The sequence below is a fragment of the Thunnus thynnus genome, chromosome 5 (assembly GCF_963924715.1).
Source record: "Thunnus thynnus chromosome 5, fThuThy2.1, whole genome shotgun sequence".
NCBI lineage: Eukaryota > Metazoa > Chordata > Actinopteri > Scombriformes > Scombridae > Thunnus > Thunnus thynnus.
Genome location: NC_089521.1, coordinates 32,333,531 through 32,358,308, shown reverse-complemented (window position 1 = coordinate 32,358,308; position 24,778 = coordinate 32,333,531). Strand labels below are relative to the sequence as shown.

Here is a 24,778-nt window from a genome sequence, read left to right as displayed (position 1 = left end):
CAAAGTCACATAGAGGAGGAGGGGCCAAACCATTTAAAATTTTATAAACTAAGCATAAATGTGAGAATAATCTAAAATTCTCAAAGCTCAGTAAATTGTATTTCTCCAGTACCCTACAGTGATGGAAATGCATTGGCTTTTTGTCCAGAGTTTTTGATTTTGTTTGTATAAGAACTCAAGAGGTTTTATGGCTGTTTCTCCCACCTGCCTGCAACATGTGATGCAATAAGACATATGGGAAAGAATCATAGCATGCATAAATATCTTGGCTGCGTCCAAAGAGAGACAGTTTCTAATATGTCTAAAGTTGCTAAGTTGTACTTTACGGTTTTAACTGTTTTTTAACATGTTTCTTAAAGTTCAAATTTCGATCCAGTGTCACATCAAGATATTTAAAATCAGTAACTATGTCAATTTTTTCACCTTTGATGAAAATATCAGCGTTAGGAGGGTGCACCATGGTTTTTAGAGAAAAACATACATACATAAATTTTGTCTTGTTTACGTTTAGACTTGGACATGATTGATCAAGCCAATGTGTGATCCTTTCCAATGCAATTGTTTGCATAGCAGCAGCTAACTCAGCTGTTTTTGCATGTGTGTACACAACGGTGTCATCTGCATACATTTGCAGTTCTACATCATGAAACTGTTGAGGAAGATCATTAATATACAGGCTAAATAATAGGGGACCTCACACTGACCCTTGTAGAACACCCATTGTGCACTTCACGTTACTGGACAGTGTGTCACCAACTTTAACACATTGTATCCTATTAGATAAATATGAAGACATCCATGCCAGTGCTCTAGATGAGAAGTTAAATTTAGAGAGTTTCGATATTAAAACATCATGATTGACTGTGTCGAATGCTTTACGCAGATCAAAAAATACAGCACTAACTACTCCTCCTTTATCAAGTCTTGATTTAATTTGCTCCATTAAGAGCAAGATAGCAGTTTCGGTGGAATGATTTGCTCTAAAGCCAAATTGCATACAATGTAGACCAAAATTGCTTGTATTAAGAAATGTTGTCAGTTGTTAAATGACAACTTTCTCAGCAACCTTTGAGAGTACTGGCAGCATACTTATTAGTCTGTAGTTACTGGCTTCAGTATAAGCACAAGTGTAAATAATAAAATGAATGATGACTGAATTCCATTTAACTGCTTTAATTTCATTGTTCTGATATTTATTGCTCATGCTGGATGACTGTCACATGGCCATGGCTTACTGGAACACTTTAATAGAAACGGAGACATCATTAAGTGATTAGTAACACCTGTGCTTCTCTTGCTACAATATGAAAAGTCAAAATGTTTGCTACTAAAAAGGTCAGTTGCCTTGAAGCTGGGGACAAACCTGAAGACCGGCTGAAACCAAAGACCAAACAGACCACATGAAGATTGTTTCCACCAACTGCCACCCATTAACCTTAACCCCCACCCTGTCACTCCCTATGCGAACAACCATGTGAATGGTTGAATTTGTATACTAATTTGTTAAAGTACCCCTCAAAAAATGTTTTCAGACATAAGGGCAAAAGTTCCCATTCCCTTGAATAAGAATGTGTGTCCAAACTTTTGACTGGTGCTGTATAAAAATAGCTGGCTTTAAAGAATATTTTGTGTCTGATACTGTCCACAAAAAGTTAAATTACATTAAAAATCTACTACAAGATGTCTCCTACTTCACTGAAAAGTCCATTCCCAGAGTTTATGCACTGGAGGTTTCAAGTTTCCACATCACACTTGTGTAAGTTACATACTGGACCATGATTGGCACCAAACTAGATTTGATGTCACAAATAATGCCCAAAGGTACATGTGTTGAACTCAGATTTGAAGTGAGCACAGAGAAACTTTCCCTCTGCAGCAGAGGAATGTGAAAAAGCTCACAATTTAACCCATATCTGACTTAAAATGGCATTAATTTGTCTTTAGCCACTAGGGGGCAGACATACTCCAAAGCAAGCACAGACACACAGCCCAAAGCTGTTATGCTAATGTATTAGCTAATATAATATCTCCTTTCCAGGAGCTGCCATCTTGCTTGTGTGACATCATTTGGAGCCGGAGTCTTTGCAGTAGGGTCAGGCAGCAGGATGAATGTCTGCGGGACACACTCTCTCAGCTATACTGCTGCCTGACGAAGGTTTGAGAGCGGCTGTCACAGCTGTCACTCATGACATCACACCCCCTTTTTATATCGTCAAATAACTAATTTAAAAATTTATCAAAAATGAGCACTTGGACACACACCAGCGTGATAAGAATTACCTAAAATAATAGAAACCATCTTTGGGAAAAGTTTACTTGGCGTGTACTTTGATTTTTTTAGTTTGTCCATCTGCTAACATAGAGGTGGCTGGACTTATGACCTATAATGCAGCCAGCCACCAGGGGGCGATCGAGATGTTTTGGCTTCACTCATGGGGAGCTGTCATGATGTCAATATTTATATACAGGCAATGGCACAGACTGGACCAAAGCTATGGTTTAAAAGAGGCTAAAACATTCTGTATAGCTGCAGAGTTAATAGTGATGAGATGTGGTTTAAAGTGACACCTTTCACATTACAAGTAGGCATTTGATTTAGTGTTAATATAAAGAAATAAAGCAGCTTTGCATACACATCTTGGCTGCATAAACATTTGGTAATGTACAGATACTAGTGCACAAAGAACAAGACAAGAAAAACTTCAATTCACATGTACATAAATGTTAATTTGGTACCACTTTTTTATTCAATTGTATTAAAGAATAAAGAAACATTTTCAGAATTTCAAAAAAGATGGTATGATGTCTGCACTGGCACTGTGTTGTCAGGGCTGCTTTCATCACCTGGTGGAAAACAGAAACAGAAACATGTTAAATGCAACAAACACAGCTTTACATTTTCTCATGAGTCACTGCAAGTTAAATTTATACAGAGAACAATAACAACTACAGAAGTACAGCATCTGTCCAAAACTTGGGTGTGTACTCTTACTGTTTAACACTTGTACAGCCTGTTCAGTCTGAGGATGTCGTTCTTGCTCATCTGGGTGCCAGTGCCAAATTCAACATTTGCATTGGGGATGGGCTCCATAGTGGGCTTACTGTTTGCAGAGAAGGCATACCTGAAATTATTAAAACACAGAGGTTACTTTTTTTTAGTTTATATTAAGAATTATTGTTATTCAAATATTGTTGAAAGGGTTCACCCAAAGAAAATCCATTTTCTCTCTCACCTCTAGCCATGTTGATACTGTAGCTTTATGTACTGAGGTTTTGATACACCTGTCTCAGAGATTTCTCTTATTGCATGTTACTGTGGATAATCCACATACTCTGTGTTAACAGTTTACACTGAAACTACTTTCTGACCCAGGAAATAGTTAGTATTAAAAACTGTTGATACTGAGGTCTGTGGATTATTCAGATAGAGTAACAAGATGTTGCTGATGAATTCTTAAAATGTAATATAAACAAGAAAGTGAAAGTGAAAGTAGTTATGTATTATAAAATCAGTAATTTGTCGCAATAAACAGATGTTAGATGAAGCAGATCGTAGCATCCCCAACCTGTGGTACTGCATGACAGAGTTGTAGTCGTAGGGAGTGTTCTGGTTCAGAGTGTTGATCTTGTCAAAGGCGTACGCCAAACCTGAGAAAATGAAAAGCACATGGTTAACTGTCTTTGTGTTTGTGTTTAGAGATTTGAACTTGACCAATCATCACTTTTAGGATCAGGATTTGGGTTTAAGATTAAGGCTAGATTTAGGCTGCTGTTTTGGTTGGTAAGTACAGTGAAGTAGATTTGGGAGTTAAGGCAGGATTCTCTCAAAGCTTTTGTGGCTAAATGACCACAGCTTTAAGTCCCTAGGTTCTCATGACCTCAGCAATTCAATGTTGTTGTTTTTTTTTGAATTCTTCCTTTATTTGACAGTTTAGTGGAGAGATAGTGAAAACAGGGAGATATAGCCAGGGGTATGACATGCAGCAAAGGTCTCACAACCGGGAGTCAAACCGGGGACTCTGCTGCCACGTGGTATGTTCCCTAACCACTAGGCCACTAGAGCCACCCCAAATGTTGCCAATTTTAATATTCTATTTTCAGGTGCATGGGGAAACTCCAGTGTGGCAGAAATGATGATAGACAGTACTGTACAAAAAAATTAGAAACTAGATTCATATCCGACATGAAATATCACAGAAAGGCGTCTGATTAGTCCCAAATTTATTCTGCAGCATGCCAATGACCCCAAACATACAGTCAAAGTCATAAAGACCTTCAGTGACAAGAAAAATTAAAGCTGCAAGCAGTGTTGAACAGGCCCTCGCGCCTCCACGCACTTCGGGCTGCAGTGGAATCGAAGGGCTTCTGTCATTTTCAGACAGTGCAAGAAGGAGATAAACATCACTTCCTTTGTCCACTATTTTGCCTGCTGCTGGGGCTGCGTCACTGAAATTTCGTAGTCGGCGCTATTCAGCCAGTTTGCATCACTGATGGAACGGCTGGTGACTCAAAAAATTGGGGAGGACGGGAGTAAAACCAACATGGAATCTTACAACAAACCACATCAAACTATGTCATTGTCCCCCACCTGATGAAATCGGAGGGGTGCGGGGCAATTTTATATGCCAATAAAACAATTTGCTTTTAAAAACAAAAACCCCTGAGTGGTGTAAAGGCTGCTTCTTTAAAGACATTTAGCATATACATATCGTTTCTAAACAAAGAAGAGCTCATTTTAGCCATGGAGTGGTTCAGATGTGTGATTTTATCAACAAAGTGAAATTCAAATTTATAGTATTGTTGTATTGTGACAACAGATTTATGTTCTCATCAAAAACAGACAAGATATCACATGATTTACATGTGTTTCCTATGTATTTTCTTAGTATACAGAAATATATAAAGTACCACAAAGCTTATAATGTGATACAGGGACAGATCAGTGCTGAATACTGGTTGTTTCTCCGGTTGCTTCTCTCTCCAGCCTCCCCGGCAGCGTCCTGCTGCTGCTGCGCTGCATGGTCCAGATAATTTCTCCCATTAGCTTAACAGCAGTCCTTAACAGTCCTTCCATGGATGTATAAAGAGTCCTTCAGGCTGCTACAACAAGCCAGCTGTTGCATTGGCTAACACGAGGAGCTATCTACTGCTGCTACTCTGCCTTACAGTGGAGAGAATTGAAGATTAATTCTGGAAACTATCATTGGACCAACTCGATGTCAGTATTGCATTCTGGTTGTCGATTGGTTAGGGAGGACGTCCACCCTTGGAGCATCATTTTACTTGTCTCTTCCAAAGAAGAGAGAAAAAATATGTTGTAAATAATACTGAGATTTGGTAATGGTTTATTTCAACCAAATATTCTTTTTTTATGTTTTGATCTCCCTCTTGCCTCTCAAGAAATAGAGGAGAATCAACCTCTTCTGCCCCTAACAAGGGGGACTGTTTTGAAGGCAATGTGTGCTCACACCAAATATTGATTTGATTTATGTTTCTTCTGTTTACTGAACTTTGTATGAAGTTATTAGGGACCAAGCCCAAAAGACTTCCTGTTGGAATTAGGTCAGGGGTGTCAGCATTGTAGGTCTTGATGACATGAATAATTGAGTTTTTGTTTGTCCCTATTGTTTTTCATGTGTTTGTTTGTTTCTTTCTTTCTTTATTATTACACCACTTAAACCCTTAATTTGACCCCCTAAACATACTCAAAAACTCACTAAATTTGGCACGCACATCAGGTGTGGTGAAATATTTGATAAAATGTAAAAATTTACCCCCAAGTGCAAAAATGTGCTCTCTAGCGCCACCTATGTAACTAAAATGGCTGCCACAGACCGTAGGAATGTCGTAGAGAGATCTAACCAAAACTCAATTATTCGTCTTATCAAGACCTACAAATCCTATGCTGACACCCCTGACCTAAATCCAACAGGAAGTCCACAATCAGCCTTTCAAAATAAGACCTTGCTGCTGAGGGCATTAATGGTTCAAACTTTGATACATGACTTATGACACTGTGCTGAAAAAAAGTTGTTAAAACTTTGTAATAACTCGAATGGTTTTGATTTTATAGGCCCTGAAAGTTGCAGTGCCACATCACACCTTACAATGTAAAACAATGGGGAGGCAATCAATGGGCATAAACTTTGTGTCAAACAGAGGCTTCTGAAGTCTAAACTATAAGTCTGACCACTTTCAAACCTGTATCAATGGATTTGCCATGAAATTTCCTACTAAAAATTATTTTTAATGTAAGATTTGGCCAAAGTCATGGGATTTATGAGGAGATTTCACAAGAAGTGTTCTCTAAAATCCTCCTCTCCATCTGCTCCTGGTGATGTCACTCCCTCAGTGCTGTGAAACATTCCTCAATACACACTCATTATAAAATCACAGGAAGAGCAAGAAAAGTCTTTAAAACTCACACTCTAATATCTCAAAAACAATAAAAGATAGAAAAAACATGTAAATTCAAGATTTGTAAGTCAAAGTCTTGTGACCCATTTAAAGTTCAAATGAAGTCTGTATCTTAAACTATGTGGAAGCAGTGAATGTTCAAAAAGGTGTGGGTTTGCTCACACTCTCCATTCAAATCAAACTTTGACCAGGTTATGTGGGTTAAAAGTCTTTACTTTTCTAAAATTAGACTTGATGAAAATTAGGAAAATAATATGTTTTACACACAAACTCATCAAGAGTTTTCAATTTACTAATTGAAATTCAAGTGAATGGGCCCAAAACTTGCATGATTTTGATGACAGGGGTGTGAGCAAGACAGACATGTCTCACCCTGCAGAAAATTCTCATCCTGCCAATCAATCATTCAAAATAAAAGCACACCACACTTGTAATAAATATCCCTCATTTTTAAAAAGCAAAATGATCCGATCCCGATGGGCCAGAGTGCGAGGTCCCGACCAACGCTGCTTGCAGCTTTAAATTGATAAATACTTTTGAAAGCATCCTCACTTAACTTTTAGTGTCTCAAACCTTTACACAGTACTAAATATCAAACTTTTTTTTTCTTTTTAAATTGAATGAAATACATGAAGTCAAGTCAATTTTATTTATATAGACACAAAAGTGCCTCAAGGGGCTTTACAATCTGTACAGAATAGATCCCCTTTAAACATGCTTTCAATTTAAGTGATGAGGGCAAAAATCCACAGTTTGTCATTTTATGCAAGAATGCATTTAAAAGTTGATGTGAAGCTTATATGAGGCTTCAGCAGTATGAGTTAGTCATATCAAGTGGATATCTGCCTTTGCTGTTGAGCTGCAGTGGAAGCATAGTAACAAAAAGAGGGACTTTGGCACTAAAAAGACTGTAATGTTGAAAGATATCTACTTGATTTGACTCATTTGGACGCTGAAGCTTCATATTAGTTTCAGGTAAACTTTTAAATACATTTTTGCACAGAAGGAGGACTGTGGATTTTGTCCCCCATCACTTACATTGTAAGTGCATTATGAAGGGATCTTCTAATGGTCAGTATGAACAGGAGGAATGATTACAGCAAGAAAAACCTGTTTCAATGTTCATTTTGGCATCTGACTGTTGTTTTAACACAGACTCCTTTCACTCAGGATCAGGATTTAGATTTAAGGTTAGGGGTAAATTTAGGTTGCGTTTAAGATTAAGGTTTAGGTCTAACAGAAAAATCTGGATTACTGTTACATCATGGTATATCTCTATATGTGTGTCTTTTTATGTGAAGACTCAGGTACTGACCGGGCATGATGTTCTCCCACAGGACTCGGATGTGCTGGTCCCTGTCAGAGCGGCACTGTTCGTGGTTGAAGCCGAGGGCGTGGAGCAGCTCATGCTGGACGGTGTTGTGGTAGAGGCAGCCACTACGGTCCAGAGACACTGTCTGAGCGTAACCACGGCGGCCAACATAGGAGTAACAGCTGAATTAGTGAAATAGAAGGAAATAGAAGGAAATTAACGATCACAGCAGGCCAGAGGAGTTGCAGTTGAAAATGGTATTCATTGTTCAGTCTGTAAAAGCGTGATTTTTTAGCAACAGTAATATTTGTCCTCTTGGCTTGATTTGGTTGTTACTTGATTCATCTCACTGCAACAAAAGTCTCCACCAAAACATTTTGTTATATCATGCATTACATTAACATTACAATGAGATGAATTATAAAACCAGGGCTGCACCTAATGATTACTGTCATTATCAATTAATCTGTCAATATTTTCTTGATTAAAGCGATTTATGTTCTATAAAATGTCATAAAAATGGTCACCAGAAAATATTTACATTTAAGAAGCTGAAACCTGAGAATCTTCTTAATGTCGTGATAATTATCACATTATTACATTTTAACACAAATTGAAAAAATATATAAATTAGTTATGGATAGGCCCACCATTGGTTTTTTCATTGTGTTTCACTCAATTCAGGCAAATTAGATGCTTTTACCTAATATATAAAAAGAGTCCCTCCTCGAAATGGTACAACCTTCAAAGCCCTTGTCTGTTCGCTTCGGAGTTTGCGTTGGTTCGCTTGTAACCTACTACCTGCCTCTAGCCTGAAGTTTGCTATCCCTATATCATATCATATCTATCATGAATACGAAAGGTTTATTGCTCAAGCTATTAGCGTGTGTGGATGATGAAAGCAAGTGTTTGAGAGAGCTAATATCGATCTATATTAATTTTATTGCATTTTATAATGCAATATAAACCTACCATACTTAGAAACACACACAATCACAGAAAACACACAGATGTTACCCGTTGTCGGACTGGATGCTCAGGTAGTCTCTCTGGGCGTCGCGTTCAACGAAGCGAATGCAAGAGACACTGGAGAAGGACTCCAGGCCACGCTCGATGATGGCGCGTTCACGAGGTGCTGAGAAGATACAAAGAAGTAAGACAGTATCTTCAATTTTGTCTTTTTTTAAATCCCTTTAGATAGAGTAAGATAAAATACTTTTTTAATCCCAAAAGGAAATTGTACTGATAAAGAAAGAAAGAAAGAAAAGGTCAAAGGTTTTGATTCCTCTGAGAAAATCCTTAGATAAAAAATGAATTAAAACATTTTAGAAGCTGTCTTCTCAGTTGTTTTATCTGCAGGTATAAAACAAAACAAAACATTAAAGAATATTAGGTATAAAAAGGGTAGATTAATTAAAAAAAGAAAATGAAAAAGAATCCAAGCTGTGGCAAAACATTTTGTAAAAAGACAAGCTACGCTAGCCACTCTGTGAGGCTTTATTTAGCCAGAATGATGCTTAGAAGTAAATGCTAATATCAGCATGCTAACGTGCTTACAATGACAATGTTAACATGTTGGTGTTTAGCAGGTATAATGTTTACCATTTTCACCATCTTAGTTTAGCATGTTAGCATGCAAACTTTTGCTAATTAGGACTAAACAAAAAGAACAGCTGAGGCTGATGGGAATGTTATTAGTTTTAAAGGGAGAAATTTATGTTTTAATCTCATGGTGGAGCTAGAGGGAAAGTCAGATTATCAATGTCAGTAGGATTTATCCTCTGGAGATCATGACTGTGCAGATTTCATAGCAATCCATCCAATAGTTGTTGAGATGTTTCAGTTTGGACCAAAGTTGTGACTGACTGACAGAGACTGATGTGGGTAAAAACCATTTGGGTGAAGGAGTCATAACAAGAAATATAAATAATCCTCCTTAATTTTAGATGACATGTTTTTATAAATTGTTTATATCTCCTTTCTGAATGAGAAGTTTCAAATTTAAATTTCCATTAGCTAAATGGTTGGTAGAATATATTCACATCTGATATTGATGATTGATTTTAAGTGAAAAAGTAAGCATAAAGTTACCATTGCTCCACTGTTCCAAATAGTCAGTCACTTACAGTAATGTCCAGCGATCACATAGGGCACATAGATATTTCCGTCAGCAGATTTGCTCCACATGCAGCCCTCGGAGGTGCAGGGATCAGCGTTTCTCTCATTTTCATTGTCATAAGCAATGTCATCCACGACAAAGGGCTCTTTCTCCGTACGCACTGTTGAAGGATGACATTAAAGGCTCAATCAGTAATTTAAATAATAAACAATAAGTACATCGATGTACTACTGGAAATTTTGACTCAGATTGTATCTGTTTCTCATCTAATCATATAATTGTAAAGTTGAAACGCAGGCATTGTTGCAGACAACCAGGACTGAAAGTTTAAAGCCTTCCTAGTGATTTCTATATACCCCACATATTGAAACTATTACTTTATTGATTAGTTTATTCTTACTGTCTTACTCTTAGTTTCATGACAGTTTCGTTTTGAGTGTGGAGTTGCAGAATTTATCCCCCTGTGCGAATGAATGTACCCCTGAAATTTCATTGCAATCTATAAATAAGATTATGACATATTGCATGTGTAAAGTTGACATTTTGGCCTGAAGGTGGTATAAAGAGAGAGTTGTTATATATCCATAAAGGAGCAAGTTCAGCCATTTCAGGCCATATCAGGTGCGCAAATGAACATTGAAATGGGCTTTTCTTGCCATAATCATCCCTGATCATAATGCTCTTACAATGCAAGTGATAGCGCATAAATGTGTTTAAAAGCTGAAGCAAAGGTCTAGGCCTGGCAGAAGAATCCCCAAAATTGTGTCTAAAATATTGTTGTGTACAATAGCATTAACGTTCCCCTTAATTGAAACAGGACATGGGTGTGTGTATATATATATATATATATATATATATACACACACATACATATGTATGTATGTATGTATATATATATATACATACATACACATCACCAGACGACCCTGCTCTTAATGGGGCAAAAAATACTGAAATTTGAGGATTTGAATGTGCATGCTTACTTACCAACATCCTTGTTGGCCCTCCACAGCAGCTCTGACACAGATAGTTCCTAGATCAAGAAGATGACATCAGTCATTAGTAAGGACTCACCTGAAAAGTTTATTCATGTAGCCTACCGCCTATTAGTACTCTGTTACTTTTAAAGCTGCAAGCAATGTTGAACGGGCCCTCACACCCTTGCATACATCGGGGTGCGGCGCAGTGGAAGGGCTTCTGTCACGGGCATGTAGATGTTTTCAGACCCGGGCTGTTTTCAGACAGGGCAGGAAGGAGTTAAACATCACTTCCTTTGTCCACTGTTTAGCCTGCTGCTGGGGCTGCTTTGCTGCAATTTCCTAGGGGGCGCTATTCAGCCAGTTCGCATCACTCATGGAATATTGTCATGTAGACGTGTTCAGGATGGGACTCTTATCAAACATGTAAAGTTATAGCAACTTCCTCTGTCATGGTGAAACATCAAATCTCAACGGTGTGAGGATGAGAATTTTCTGCAGGGTGAGACATTTCTGTTTTGCTCACCCCTGTGTCATCAAAATTATGCAAGTTTTGAGCCCTATACTGTAATTTAAATTAATAAATTGAATACTTTTGATGAGTTTGTGTGTAAAAGAAATTAATTTCCTAATTTTCATCAAGTCTATTTTTAGAAAAGTAAAGACTTTTAACCCATATGAACTGGTAAAAGTTTGATTGACAAGTGTACTGTCAAGTGTGTAGAGACAATGAGTAACTGCAGCTGGACACAGAAAAATACTCATATATTTGAATGGAGAGTGTGAGCGAACCACTAGGTGCACGGGCCCTAATAAACGAAAAACTGCAGTACAGAGCTACAAAATTTAGTTATGGTTTTATTTTTACTTTTTTTTATTTTTCACTTTATCACTAAACAGCCACCCTCACTCCATTTTTCCCTTCCCCTCATAAGTTATCCCCACTACTGATTATACATATAAGACCTATAATTATTGTAAAATAAATGTCAGTAACCCCAAACTTCATACAAACTTTGTATATAATGTACTGTATGTATTTAGACCTTTCTGCTGTATTCTATAAAACTGAGCTACATTCAACTGTCACACCCATCCTCCGCCTTTTTTCCCTCCTTCTCCCTGTAAGATTGAGAGTAGGATTTCTTGTGAAATATCTTCATAAATCCCATGACTTTGGCCAAATCTTACATTAAAAATCACATTTTTTTGTAGAAAATATCGTCCTGAATCCATTGATACAGGTTTGAAAGTGGTCAGACTTATAGGTTAGATGTCAGAAGCATCTGTTTGACACAAAGGCCATGTCCAGAGATTGCCTCCCCATTGGTTTACATCGTAAGGTGCAATGTGGCACAGCAACTTTCAGGGCTTATAAAATCTAAACAGTTCGAGTTATTACAAAGTTTTTAGCAACTTTTGTTCAGCACAGTGTCATAAGTCATGTAGCAAAGTTTGAAACCGATAACATTAATGCCCTCGGAGGAGATAGCGTTTGTTCGGGGTCCAAAATTGGCACAAAGTCGTACTTTGATGTGTATATTGCAGACTTCCTGCTGGATTTAGGTCAGGGGTGTCAGTGAATGATTTGTAGGTCTTGATGAGACAAATAATTGAGTTTTGGTTCGATCTTTCTACGACATTCCTACGGGCCGTTGCGGCCATATTAGTTACATAGGTGGCACTCTCAAGCACATTTTGGCACTTTGGGGGTTAATTTTTTACAAATTTGGTGAATTTTTGAGCATATTTAGGGGGTCAAATTTAGGGTTTAAGTGGCGATATATTAAAGAAAGAAACAAACGGAACAAATACAAGAGGGTCTTCGCTCCTTTGGGGCTCAGGCCCTAATAAAACAGTAATTGCACTATAATATATCCTGTTCACTGTGGCCTCACTGCTCTGCATGTGTGTAGCTCAGCCCCGCCCTCGGTCAAGCAGACACATAGACCTGAAGCTCTTAATGCATTCATGACACAGAGACAGAGAGTCGAGTGGAGAAGAGGAGAGAGATGGAGACAGTGATGTAACCTGGTCATTACTCTATGAGTCCCAACCTCACACCCTGTGCGCTGGGGGCTACACCCCCACAAATATCCCAAACACAGCAAGATAATAAGGAAGTACAGACAGAAGACAGAGTCCTTGCAGATAAATACACCGCCACACACTTCTAGTAGGTCATAAATGATAATTGAGGGGGATTACATTTGTATGAGTCTATACATTGTTTTTTAGGAAAATCCTGCATAGTGCACCTTTAATTCGAGCAGCTCTTAATTCAAAATGTCCTTATCGCAAAGTTTGTTTTTATTTTATAACACCATTTTTGCCAATGATCACTTTATTTCCTAATATTACCTTTAATCTTCCTGGAGTCCAGTATTGTTATATATTCTACTATACTAACACTTTTAATTACATATTTGTTTATTATTATCTAAATGTGCTTTGTGGATCATTTTACAGAATACACATGTTGTTTAGTATCCGTGGAAACCATGGGATCAGCAGCAGGATTTAACAACAGATTTAAAAATATCAGCTCACGGATAACACATCCAGCCTGTATTCTTATTTATTCTCTTAGTGATTTTTTCCTCTAAACTTCTCACATGGTTTCATTTCAGTAAATGTTCAAACAATCCAATATTTCACCAAAAATCAAAGATTAGTCCAAAAGCTAAAAGTATTGATAATCTAATGATGTCATGTATAATAATATATCAGTCAGAGGGACCAAACCACTACTTAAATACTTGAAGTACATTTTGCTGCTAATACTTATGTACCTTTACTTACGTAGGATTTTTCATGCATGCAGGACTTCTTCTTGTAATGCAGTATTTATACATTGCTGTATTGGTACTTTTACATAAGTAAAAGATCTGAGTAGTTCTTCCACCACTGACAACATGTTATTCATTTCATCTTTATGTTGAATCTTACTATTCATAAAAATCTTCACACAGAGATATTACACATAACCTCACCTTCTCTTCAGCCCAGGAGCAGTCAGAGACCACAAGGAGGATCAGGAAACTGAGCGTGTACTTCAAGAAAGCCATGTTACCAGCCTGCAGGTGTATGTGTTAAACTGTACCTGGACCCTGCTGCAGTCCCTGTTTATATGTAGTGTATATAGTGTGCCTGTTAACTCCTGAAGATAAACACCACTTTGCTCAGTGATAAGAGGCACGTTACCTTGAGAACATGCTGCTGATTCCCACTATAACTCAACTACATAAAATCTAAAAACTTCACACTACCTTGTGAGAGTGTTGGCCTTGAGGACACCTGCCTGTTTATGGATCCTGGGCTGCCTGTTGCACAATGAATGAACCTCAATAGTCTATTTTAGCTTATTTTTTATAATCAACTCTTTTTAATTGCATTTAAATGTCTTTTTTATAACGTATGAACTGTTCATACTGGCTATGAACTGTTCATACTGGCTATTAAAAGATCTCCTTCAAATGTGCTTTCAATGTGAAACTTCAGCAGTCTGAGTTAGTCATATCAAGTGGATATCTGACACATTTACAGTCTTTTTAGAATCAAATTCCCTCTTTGTGTTTCCCTGTTGAGCTGTGGTGGAAGTATAGTAACAAAAAGAGGGACTTTGGTACTTAAAGGACTGTAACATTGAAAGATATCTACTTGATTTGAAGGTTCACTTCAGATAAACTTTTAAATACATTTTTTCACAGGAGAATGACTGTGGATTTTGTCCCCCGTCACTTGCAAATAAGTGCATTATGAAGGTGATCTTTTAATAGCCACTATGAGGAGGAGGAATGATTATGGCAAGAAAAACCTATTTCATTGTTTGTTTGCGCACCAGACTGTTGTTTTAAGAGACTTGAAGGCAAGTATTATATTTTTATAAAGATACTCATTCTTAGTTAGACAACTGAACAATTAACCCAGGGACACAGGATTAAAACTGGGAAAATATATTTTTTATTTCACAGTATCTTTAAAACATAATACTAACATTTCATTGATAAAAATGTATTATTATTATTATTATTAGAGTTTCTCAAGACAGAAACAAGTTTACTGCAGAGACCATAAGATTCTGGTCTTTAGAAGGATCTGGATCAGAAGGACAGGTTGATGAGTGGAGCGTTGTTCTCCTTCTTGTCTTCTGGACTCCACTTGATGAGCGGAGAGCTCAGGTCGATCAGCTGCTGAAAAAAAATTAAACAAAACAGGGTGAAAACACCAAAAAAACTGTTTCTTAAAAAAGATTTTATTTCAAAACTAATTCAGTCAAAACAGTGAGTAAATAAGTAAAGTTTATTAAGGACCAAGAAGAGTGAAATGATTAAAAATAAGACCGTAACAAGTGGTAAAGAAAGAAAATAATATAAAATAAGCAACAGAAAGACATTAAAACACACAAAAATAGAGCCGCAAGCGGCAATGATGGGGGTCAAGCAAACTGCAAGCTTTTGGATGCTTATTTGACTTAATATGAGATCAATAAACACTTGAAAACATAACACATACAAGAATTGCTACATTGGCCAACTGGGGATTTGAGCTCTGAACCTTTGTTTTCTCAGATAAGGTGACTTACTGAGTGTGCCACTGGGGAGACATGGTGTTACACACCTTCTCACAACTTGAGGCGATGACATAACGTGTAAAATTTGGGTATTTCAACCTATTTAAACTTTAAAATTTCACAACAATTTAACTGTTGAATGTGTATAAGTTACTCTTTGGTAAACGCAATTGTAGCGGACAAACAATGCTGAAGCATGCATCTCGTGCACTGTACTCTTTGGTAGAGGAGGTATGACGCCATTGACGGGCGACCAAATGAAACGGTCCGTTACCTTGATTAAAATTACAGATTTCTATGGGTTTGAAAATTGTTGGGAACATTTGGGATTATGTAAGTACACAACTCAACAAAATATATAACATAGGTTTAGTTGTTTTTAGACATTTTAATGCAGAATAATTACATATTATAGCTTTAACACAATTTAGGTAAAGTAGCTCATGTTAGTTCAAGTGTGCAGTGCTCGGTTTTTCCCAATTAACTAGCGTTAGCTTCAGCCTGAGGTAGTGGGGCAAGTTTCCAGAGCATGAAAAGCAACACCCCACACTCCTTATTTGGAAGGTCCTGGCTGCAAACAGAAAAGATGGCACCAACTGTAAGCTGCAGCTCTGGGCTTCAAACCAGCTCCACTGCAAACCAACGGATGATGTCCCACCACACTATGTTTATCTTTATATAATGTCTGGGTTTGTGGATATAACCAGGTGAGGTGTCTGTTACCTGAGTTGTGGTGCAGGTCTTGTTGCTGGTTCGGATGAGGTTGGGGGTGCTGGTCAGGTCGATGAGCAGTTTCTCTTGAGGCTGTAGTGTCGGAGCTGGAAGATCGAACAGGAGAACCTGAAGAAGAAAACGGCGAGAACGTCAGACTGATGAAGATCTGTGAGATTGTTCTGAAGGAAGCAGCTGATCAGACTGAGCCGAGGATGAAGCTGCTGTGGACTCTGGACTCGGAACATGAACCTGTAATTTCAGCCTGTGGCGGCAGAATCAGCTCTGAGGTTGATGAAGAGCTTTGTTTCATCAAGTTTCTTTGCAATAAGACACTTTAATTATGAAGAGCCTCACCAGCAAAGATTTTACACATCAAACTGACCTGAACACATGAAGGTCCATCAAATTACTTCATTGTGACAAGACCACAGAGTGACAAGAACAAAACCTGTGACTAGACCGGAAACTGTAACAAGCCCAAACCCTCCCAGACCAAGAACCTACAAGAACAGCATGTTAGATACAGGACTCTGGTTGGAGGTTCATCCCAAAATATTTTACACATCAAAATTGAACTGAACACTTGAAGCATTCATCAGTCAATCCAACAAAACCAAAACTCAGACGAAAAGAAAACCTACTGGTATAATAAATTTCTTGAAATTTAATTGAGAAACTGTTAATGTATGAAATAAACCAGACAAGATTGATTTTAAATAATTAACTGGATTAGAAAGGTACCCTGCAGATTTTCTAACCTCTAGTAGACTATGGAGCTGTTATTTTTTTTAAGAAGTGGGTTCCCATTTGAACAGCTGAGCAATGCACCAACAAAGGCAGGGAGGATTTTATATTCATAAACGAAAAATAAAATTTTAAATACTTATTTTATGAGAAAGGAAATGCATTCAACACTTCTGTTAGAACAAGAACATACACTATGTGTTTTGTTGTGAAAACACAACTTTTGTTGGCACCTTTAAAGGATTGGACAATTTTTCAATTTTTCCACAAATATTACTACAAATCTCTTTGCAGACAAGAACAGGTGATAAAAACTGATGTCTCAAAAACTCTCAAACTCAACACTGTTATGTGTGCTCGTGTGCGACCTCTGACCTCCTGTGTCTTGCTGTTGCTCTCGCTCTCCTCAGTAGTCTTCAATTCAATCAGATTTCTGCCGGGCTCTGATTCGCCCTGACTCAGTACTCCAGTATCCATGCTCTCTGAATGGTCGGGCTGTGGAGAAGTGGAGGGCGGGGCAGCTGGGGGCTCCTCCTCCTCCAGACAGAAGGGCTGGATGTCCAGGGCATCAACAGGCTCTGCCCCCTGTGTATCTGGTGGGGTGGGGCTACACAGAAACAACCACGTACTAACAAAAACGGCAAAAAAACAAAACAAAAAACAAAGTGAGAACAGCTGTCATTGACAAGGAAACACGCAGGTGATCTGCTGCAGTAGGACCGCCCCCACCCAAGAGGTCACAGCAGCTTTTCTATTGGTTGATAGTAGTTTGAAACATCTCACCTGCAGCTGCTCGCTCTCCTGGCCGAAGCGGAGTCAGAGTGATCAGGGTCAGAGGTGGTTGGCAGCCTTGCGGGTTGGGTCTGGTTGTTGGGCGTGGTGGTGGGGATGGCAGACATCTTGCTTCTCAGCGGGGTGGGGAGGGCAGAGGGACGACGAGCTTTCACCTGCAGCGACCTGCAGCTGCCAGCAGAGGATTTCTGAGGAACACTACAGAAGAGGAAGGTAAAATTTAACCCCCCAAAAAACTAACTTCAGGCTCAAGACAGAGTTACAGAGTTGTGGCTAAAGTACATCAGGCACCAACGGGACATGTCATGTGAACGGGGAGGAGCAGGGTTGGTTGGTTTTTTTTTAAACCTCCTACACCAACTGCATCTTTGTTGCGTGCCAGCTGTGTCTTCTGAGGAGATTTCAAGTAGGATACTTTGGAAAATAAAGCATTTGCCACTTAAACTATTACAAAAATAAGACCTGTCTGCATGTGTACTGTAAATATAATTTCATATGTGCTTTCAGCTGTGTTTGATCCTTTCCTTATTGCCTATTAACATAATGTAAACAAGTTGAACGAGCATTGCCAAATTTGAAATTCAAAAGACAAAGTTATGATTATGAAGGGTATGGAAGCGTAGGCTATATTAACTGGTACAAGATTAATTAACTAGGTCGTTTTAATTACAGGATCATGGATCATAGACCGGCCGTGTAAAAATAGAGATGAGCGTGCAATGCTCATGCGGGTGGGCGCAGCTTCCGTGGTGAGTGTGGCAGCTTCAGTTATAATGGACGTGTTCTGCTGTGGTAGACGTGTCGTGCCGCGTCCCTGCTTGATGGCAGTTAAGAGTGGAAGGGAACGACTGAAACAGCTTTTTACCTTAAGTATTGTAATATAGAGGCATTTGCAGGGACAACAATACAGCCGACTACTATGTCACTCACCTGTCCACGCTGCTCGCTGACATCAGCCTCTTTGGCATCAACATCTTTGAGACATCTGGGGATGAAACACCTTAACACACAAAGACAGGAAGTTAGACAGACAGACAGATGTACCAGAGACTCACAGACACACACTTTTAGTCATTTAGTGTGATCCACAAGATTTAAATTAAATTCCTTCAATTCATGATTGTGTCTTTGGAGTTTGGTCTGATGTTTTTAAGTCCAGGCGAAGTTTCAGGTTCCTTGTTCCTGTCCTGTGATTGGTTGAAAGAATACAAACTGTGGTGTCTTGACCGAGTTTTCTGAATGAACACCAGGATGAAACAAACAGATGTAACTCTGATGTGATGACAGAGTAAACAGACATTAAACAGCTGTGACATCATCATACCGTCTCCATGGCGGACTCCTCTGACTATTCCGCTGGTTGTCGGTGGGGCCAGGGTCTGAGGTTTGGGTTTGGCCTTCAGTCCACTCTGCAGATGGGCTGAGGCAGTGGCAGGGATGGAGGCGGTCCTCTCCAAAACTCTTTTGGAAGACGTGGGCTGGAGGGGTGTGGCCTCAGCTCTCTTCAGTGGTGTAGACAACTTCCTGGCCTGGGTGGACAGCGAGCGGCGGCCAGTGGTGGAAGACACAGCCTCTGCAGCAGCACAGACATTAGAGCGGTGCTGCCTGTTTTGATTGGCAGGTTTGCTGATGCTGCTGGGGGCGGGGACAGTGTAGCTGCTCAGACTAGTAGAGGAGTTTGGTTTACCTGCAAGGAGACATAACACCTGTAGTGCTGCATATTCTAATTGGACAACCCAAACAGGAAGTACTTAGCATTTAGTTAGACGGTGACAGTTAGCTGGGCAGTTAACTATTAGCTGGTTAGTTTATTGTTTGCCAGTTAGCTGTTAGTATTTAAATTAGCAGTTAACTGGTGGATGTTTAGTCAAGTTATCAGGGATCTGTTGCTTGCTGTGTACTTAGTGATCATTTTCAGATGTTTTCACCAACATCTTTTATTTGTTCATAGTATACAAGATGATGAATTGTTGTGGTTGATGTCCCGCACACGGCCCACTGACTATTAGCAGTTAGCTGGTAGAAGAATATTTAGCTGTTAGCAGTTAGCCTACCTGTAGCAGGGGACAGAGACAGGCTGGAGTTGAAGCTCGACACTGAGGATGAGGACGAGGATGTGTTCTTTCTCTCTGTCACTCTCCTTCTCTGAAGGGGCGGAGCTTTCACACCTGATGGGTTCCTCATACTCTGACAGAAATTTTTTTTTTTTTTTAAATCATCAGTTATTTACACACCATGTTAGAATTTCTATAATAATAATAATAATAATAATAATAATAATAATAATAATAATAATAATAATAATCTACATCAACCTTTTTTTACTTGTGGATCCTTAAAATGAAGCAGTGTGTACTTGTGATCCTTCACAACAAGAACTGAGCAGTTCAAATCAATATTATCATAATCAGTTTGTACACTTGTGTGATAGAGAACAGGTGTGCTACCTTGGTGGGTGGAGCCAATGTGCGTTTTCCCAGCAGGCTGGAGTTCAGGGAGGAGTCACTGATATCAGAGGCCACGCTTGTCGAATCGGACAGAAGATCCTCATATGACTCCGCTCTACTGGAGGAACAAGAGTTTGGACTCCTTCTCCAACCTGCCGCCACCTGCGACAGGAAACCGACAGATAACATCAATACCTGATTAATCTATTAACACAGTGGTTGCCAAACTGGGGGTCGGGAACCCTGCAGTGGGTCACCTAAAGGTCCACTTTGGTCCACTGTTTCCACCACATCTGAGGAACCAGGTAGATCATACAAATTAGATCCATGAGGAATTAAAAAAATGATGGCAGTGTTACATGAGTTGGATGTGATGAAAAGGAGAAATGCAGTGCAAGAGTGTCTGTCTCTATGGGTCTTTGGGTGAATGAACTGAATCACTTCCTGAAACGATCTGTTCATTTCTCAGTCAGTTCAGTTGAGCTCTCAGTCAGTTGCAAGAGAATGTGATTTGTTCACAGGGATACACTCACTCACTGAGTGAGTGATTCAGGTCATTTGATGGCAAGAGGAATGTCAGCAAATACACAGCTGATTCGGGTTGCTAACATATAGCTGCAATTATTCTGACTCACAATATCCAACATGTGTTTTGCTGCCTTGTTTTTGTCCATGTAAACTGCAGATTGTGTGCACAGTTGCAGGGAGTTTGTTACTATTACTTTGTTAATACTAAAAGTTAATGAAATAAAAAAAAAAAAAAAAAAGCTTTAATGAAATTTTTCTGTCACATAGATGTAACCTAAGAATTTACTACAAGATAGCCAAAGCTAGCTAGCCACATGGAGTCACGAAAGTCTTGTAAACTGAGGCAGGTCATTATTTTTGGTGTTTTATAGACTCAATGTTTCACCTGTGAATTGAAAAGGATTCAATATGAAACAAAAATCATACTTTGCTCGGTGGTTGCAGTCTGTTTTTCTCCACTCTGCTCTTGTTGGCTGAACAGGAAGTCGAAGGGGCAGCTGGTTTACTCGGCAGCACAACACCAACGCCCTGCGCTGTGTTTCCTCGCAACGCTGTCCTGGGCTTAGCCTTGACCATGACCACAGGGCTGGAGGTGCTGAGTCTAGTGGTGGAAGCAGGGCGGGTGGATGCAGCTGCGTTGGTAGCTGGGTGGGTGGATGCAGCTGCTTTGGTGGCAGGGTGGGTGGATGCAGCTGCTTTGGTGGCAGGGCGGGTGGATGCAGCTGCTTTGGGGGCAGATGGAGTGGATGAAGCTGCAGTGGTGGCAGGGCAGATGGATGAAGCTGCATTGCTGATGGGGCGGGTGGATGCAGCTGCGTTGGTAGCAGGGCGGGTGAATGAAGCTGTGTTGGTGGCAGGGCAGATGGATGAAGCTGCATTGCTGACGGGGCGGGTGGATGCAGCTGCGTTTGATGCAGCTGCTTTAGTGGCAGGGCTGGTGGATGAAGCTGTGTTGGTTACAGGGTGGTTGGATGCAGCTGCTTTGGTGGCAGGGCGGGTGGATGCAGCTGCTTTGGGGGCAGATGGAGTGGATGAAGCTGCAGTGGTGGCAGGGCAGATGGATGAAGCTGCATTGATGATGGGGCGATTGGATGCAGCTGCTTTAGTGGCAGGGCGGGTGGATGAAGCTGCGTTGGTAGCAGGGCGGGTGGATGAAGCTGCGTTGGTAGCAGGGCGGTTGGATGCAGCTGCGTTGGTTACAGGGCGGTTGGATTTAGCTGCGTTGGTGGCAGGGCGGTTGGATGCAGCTGCGTTGGTGGCAGGGCGTGTGGATTCAGCTGTGTTGGTGGCAGGGGGGATGGATGAAGCTGTGTTGGTGGCAGGGCGGGTGGATGAAGCTGCGTTAGTTGCAGGGCGTGTGGATTCAGCTGTGTTGGTGGCAGGGCGGTTGGATGAAGCTGTGTTGGTGGCAGGGCGGTTGGATGCAGCTGCGTTGGTGGCAGGGTGGGTGGATGCAGCTGCGTTGGTGGCAGGGGGGGTGCATGAAGCTGCACAGGTGGCTGGGTGGGAGCATGAAGCTTTGTTGGAGCAGACTCCTCTCTGGTGCTGTTTGACGTGCGGCAGCTGCTTCATGGGACTCTCCTGCACACAGGAAGTCTGGCATTTGACGGGACTGAGTGAATTGGCTGGCTGACCAATCACACCCAGTTTAGCCTCAGTGTCCTGGGCAAACTGCTCCCTGTCAGTTGTAGCATCACTGGTCATGTTGGCTATCTCGTCATCAACGCCATGTGGCTGGCTTGGCTTGCTGCTCTGCAGGAGGTTGGCCAGTCTGTGAGCTTCCTCACACATGGCGTCCAGCTGATCTCCAGTCAGCGGGCTCCAGCTCACCCGCGCGCCATCACCTCCGTCCTTGAGCCGAGATGCCATGTTAACAGCGACGCACCTCTCCATATGGCTGACCTGATCCACAAACACCTCATCTTCATCACCTTTGGAGCTGCAGAGAGAGACGACATCACACTGACATCTTGATGTAGAGGAACACAAACAGCTTACAGCAGTGGTTATTGAGAACAGACACTCCCACCTGCAAACATTTACAGATTTGTAAATGTATTGTGTGAATGAACACTTTCACATTTCAGTTTTTTAATAATATATGTGTTAAACCAAACTATAAGATGAGAGTAGTGGGTTCATTTCTCATCTTGTTTCATCATGTGGTCTCACATTCAGTTCTTCCATTTGATGCAGTACCACAAGTTTACCAGGAGATGTCACCCTTTGACTGTTTGAATCAATGAATTGTTTTCGATCAAGCCCTATATATAAAATGGTGTAAGAAAAAGAATACATCTGGTATATGCCAAATCTCTATCTTTAATTCACTACATTTTACAATACTTTTAATTTTCATTAATAGACATTTCCATATATGCTCAATGAGAATATTACCTGTAAATTTAAATATAGATTAAATTATTTCTCTCCAAAGATACATGCAGGGAAGATTGTAGGACTCTCTGTAGTATCTGCAGGTCTACCTCTCGGGCTGCATCAAGCTCAACCGCTCAATTCAACCTTGCACACTATATTGTTTTATTTATTTTAAACCGTAATCCTTCTTGCATTTATGCTACCTTATCACCAAAGCCCAGGAAAACACAATTCAATGTCATCATATGTAGCATTTGAAGAGAAAACCATAAATGTAACTGTGGTGACATGACAATAAAGGTCCATGTATCCTAAAGTAATAACTGATGCCAACTCATCTGGATTTTGGCACCTGGACACCCTGTTTTACAGAGACTTAGAGATTCCCAGTGGAACTTTTACCCACTGGCAGTGGTGGAAGAACTACTCAGTTCCTTTACTTGAGTAAAAGTACCAATACAGCAATGTAAAAATACTCAATTTCAAGTAAAAGTCCTATATGCATGAAAATCCTACTTAAATAAAAGTATGTAAGTATTAGCAGCAAAGAAGTACTAAGTAGAAGTAAGGTAGTTCTGTAGTTTACACTGGTAAACAGAAACTGTGCAGGTGTCCTACCTGGCAGGTGACAGAGACAAATTGAAATCAAACTTTTCATCGGGCAGAAACATCACATCTGTTCAGAGACACAAGCATGGTACGTTTCTCAGCATTAAACAGTTTAACAACACACATGGACATGGTGTCAACAGTGCATAAATGGGTCCGTGAGCATTAACTTGCCGCTGTTAGCTCGACAGTCCATCCCGCTGCTGTTGGTTCTCCTCTGGCTGGCAGATTGATCCGAATCACACCTGCAGCGGTACATTCAGCTCTGACATTAAACTATTACAACGATATTTCAGGTTGCCACTCTGACAAACAGCTGACAGACAGAATTTAAATACAAACTTCAACTTTCAGGCTCACTTTGACGTTAGCCTGCTCGGCCGTTACTTTAGCTAAATCCAGGCGACGCTGAAGTTAGCTTCTGATTCAACGTTAAAGGGAAAGTTCAAGGAAGACATGAATAATGTTATTTTGCGGCTGAAACTGCGATTTTTAACCACTTACACTTGTGAAAAAGTGTTAGACATCGTAACAAAGCCCTTAACACTGTCTAAACCCACTTTCAGGCTTGAGAAGCCTTTACTTTGCTTATGAGAACTGAAAAGGGGCGATTTCACCGCTCCCCCCCCCCCCCCCCTTCAGAACACTTTAGACCAGGTCTAGATCAAAAACAACTACACATTGTCAAATCTTAATGATACTGATGATAATGATAATCTAGTCCAGATTTGAAAATCCTAAATTTAGTGGTTTTTCATCTGGACCTGGTCTACTCTAATGTGGTCTGGATGGAAAAATATCAGTGAAATCGCCCTATGTTATGTTCTCGTGAGAAAAATAAAGCTTTCACAAATCTGAAACTGGGTTTAAACAGCGATAAGACTTTTGCAAAGATGGATAACACTTTTTTTTTTACAAGTGCAACGTTAAGTGGTGAAAAAACGGAGATTCAACCGCTAAATATTATCCAACTTATTCAACTCAACTCTGAATCCGAAGCTAATTTCAGCGTCGTTAAATCCAGCTAATTAAATCAAACGGTGACTCATTCGAGCTTTTAATATGAAGTCTGCTTCATTCAGATACTCGTACAAAGTTCACAGTTTGACAAAAATTCAAAACTACAAACCTCAAGTTTCTCTGAAAACTCACAAACCTTTGCTGCTC

The 24,778-nt window shown here is 40.0% G+C and overlaps 2 protein-coding genes across 5 annotated transcripts; both read right to left on the bottom strand.

Annotated features, from left to right (window-relative positions):
• Positions 1–2,724: 2,724 nt before the first annotated feature.
• On the bottom strand, positions 2,725–14,184 carry LOC137183616 (hatching enzyme 1.2-like). Of its 4 annotated transcripts, none has more exons than XM_067590795.1 (8): positions 13,819–14,184; positions 10,836–10,881; positions 9,856–10,008; positions 8,747–8,864; positions 7,733–7,911; positions 3,567–3,648; positions 2,993–3,122; positions 2,725–2,834 (listed from the first exon to the last, which is right to left on the bottom strand). In XM_067590795.1, the coding sequence occupies exons 1-7, from the start codon at positions 13,891–13,893 to the stop codon at positions 2,996–2,998; spliced, it is 780 nt and encodes a 259-aa protein (XP_067446896.1). In that variant the 5' UTR covers positions 13,894–14,184; the 3' UTR covers positions 2,725–2,834; positions 2,993–2,995. The 4 variants fall into 4 exon arrangements, with proteins under 4 accessions (XP_067446896.1, XP_067446895.1, XP_067446897.1 ...); XM_067590794.1 differs by having other exon boundaries at positions 2,725–2,831; XM_067590796.1 differs by having other exon boundaries at positions 2,725–2,817.
• Positions 14,185–14,765: 581 nt separating this feature from the next.
• Positions 14,766–24,187, bottom strand: LOC137183615 (G2 and S phase-expressed protein 1-like). Its single transcript, XM_067590792.1, has 13 exons — positions 24,116–24,187; positions 23,786–23,856; positions 23,621–23,678; positions 22,153–22,562; positions 21,050–21,267; positions 20,096–20,257; positions 19,703–19,835; positions 18,973–19,335; positions 18,579–18,648; positions 17,640–17,846; positions 17,232–17,484; positions 16,122–16,238; positions 14,766–15,015 (listed from the first exon to the last, which is right to left on the bottom strand). Exons 1-13 carry the CDS (start codon positions 24,136–24,138, stop codon positions 14,929–14,931), a joined length of 2,172 nt encoding a protein of 723 aa, XP_067446893.1. The 5' UTR covers positions 24,139–24,187; the 3' UTR covers positions 14,766–14,928.
• Positions 24,188–24,778: the final 591 nt, after the last annotated feature.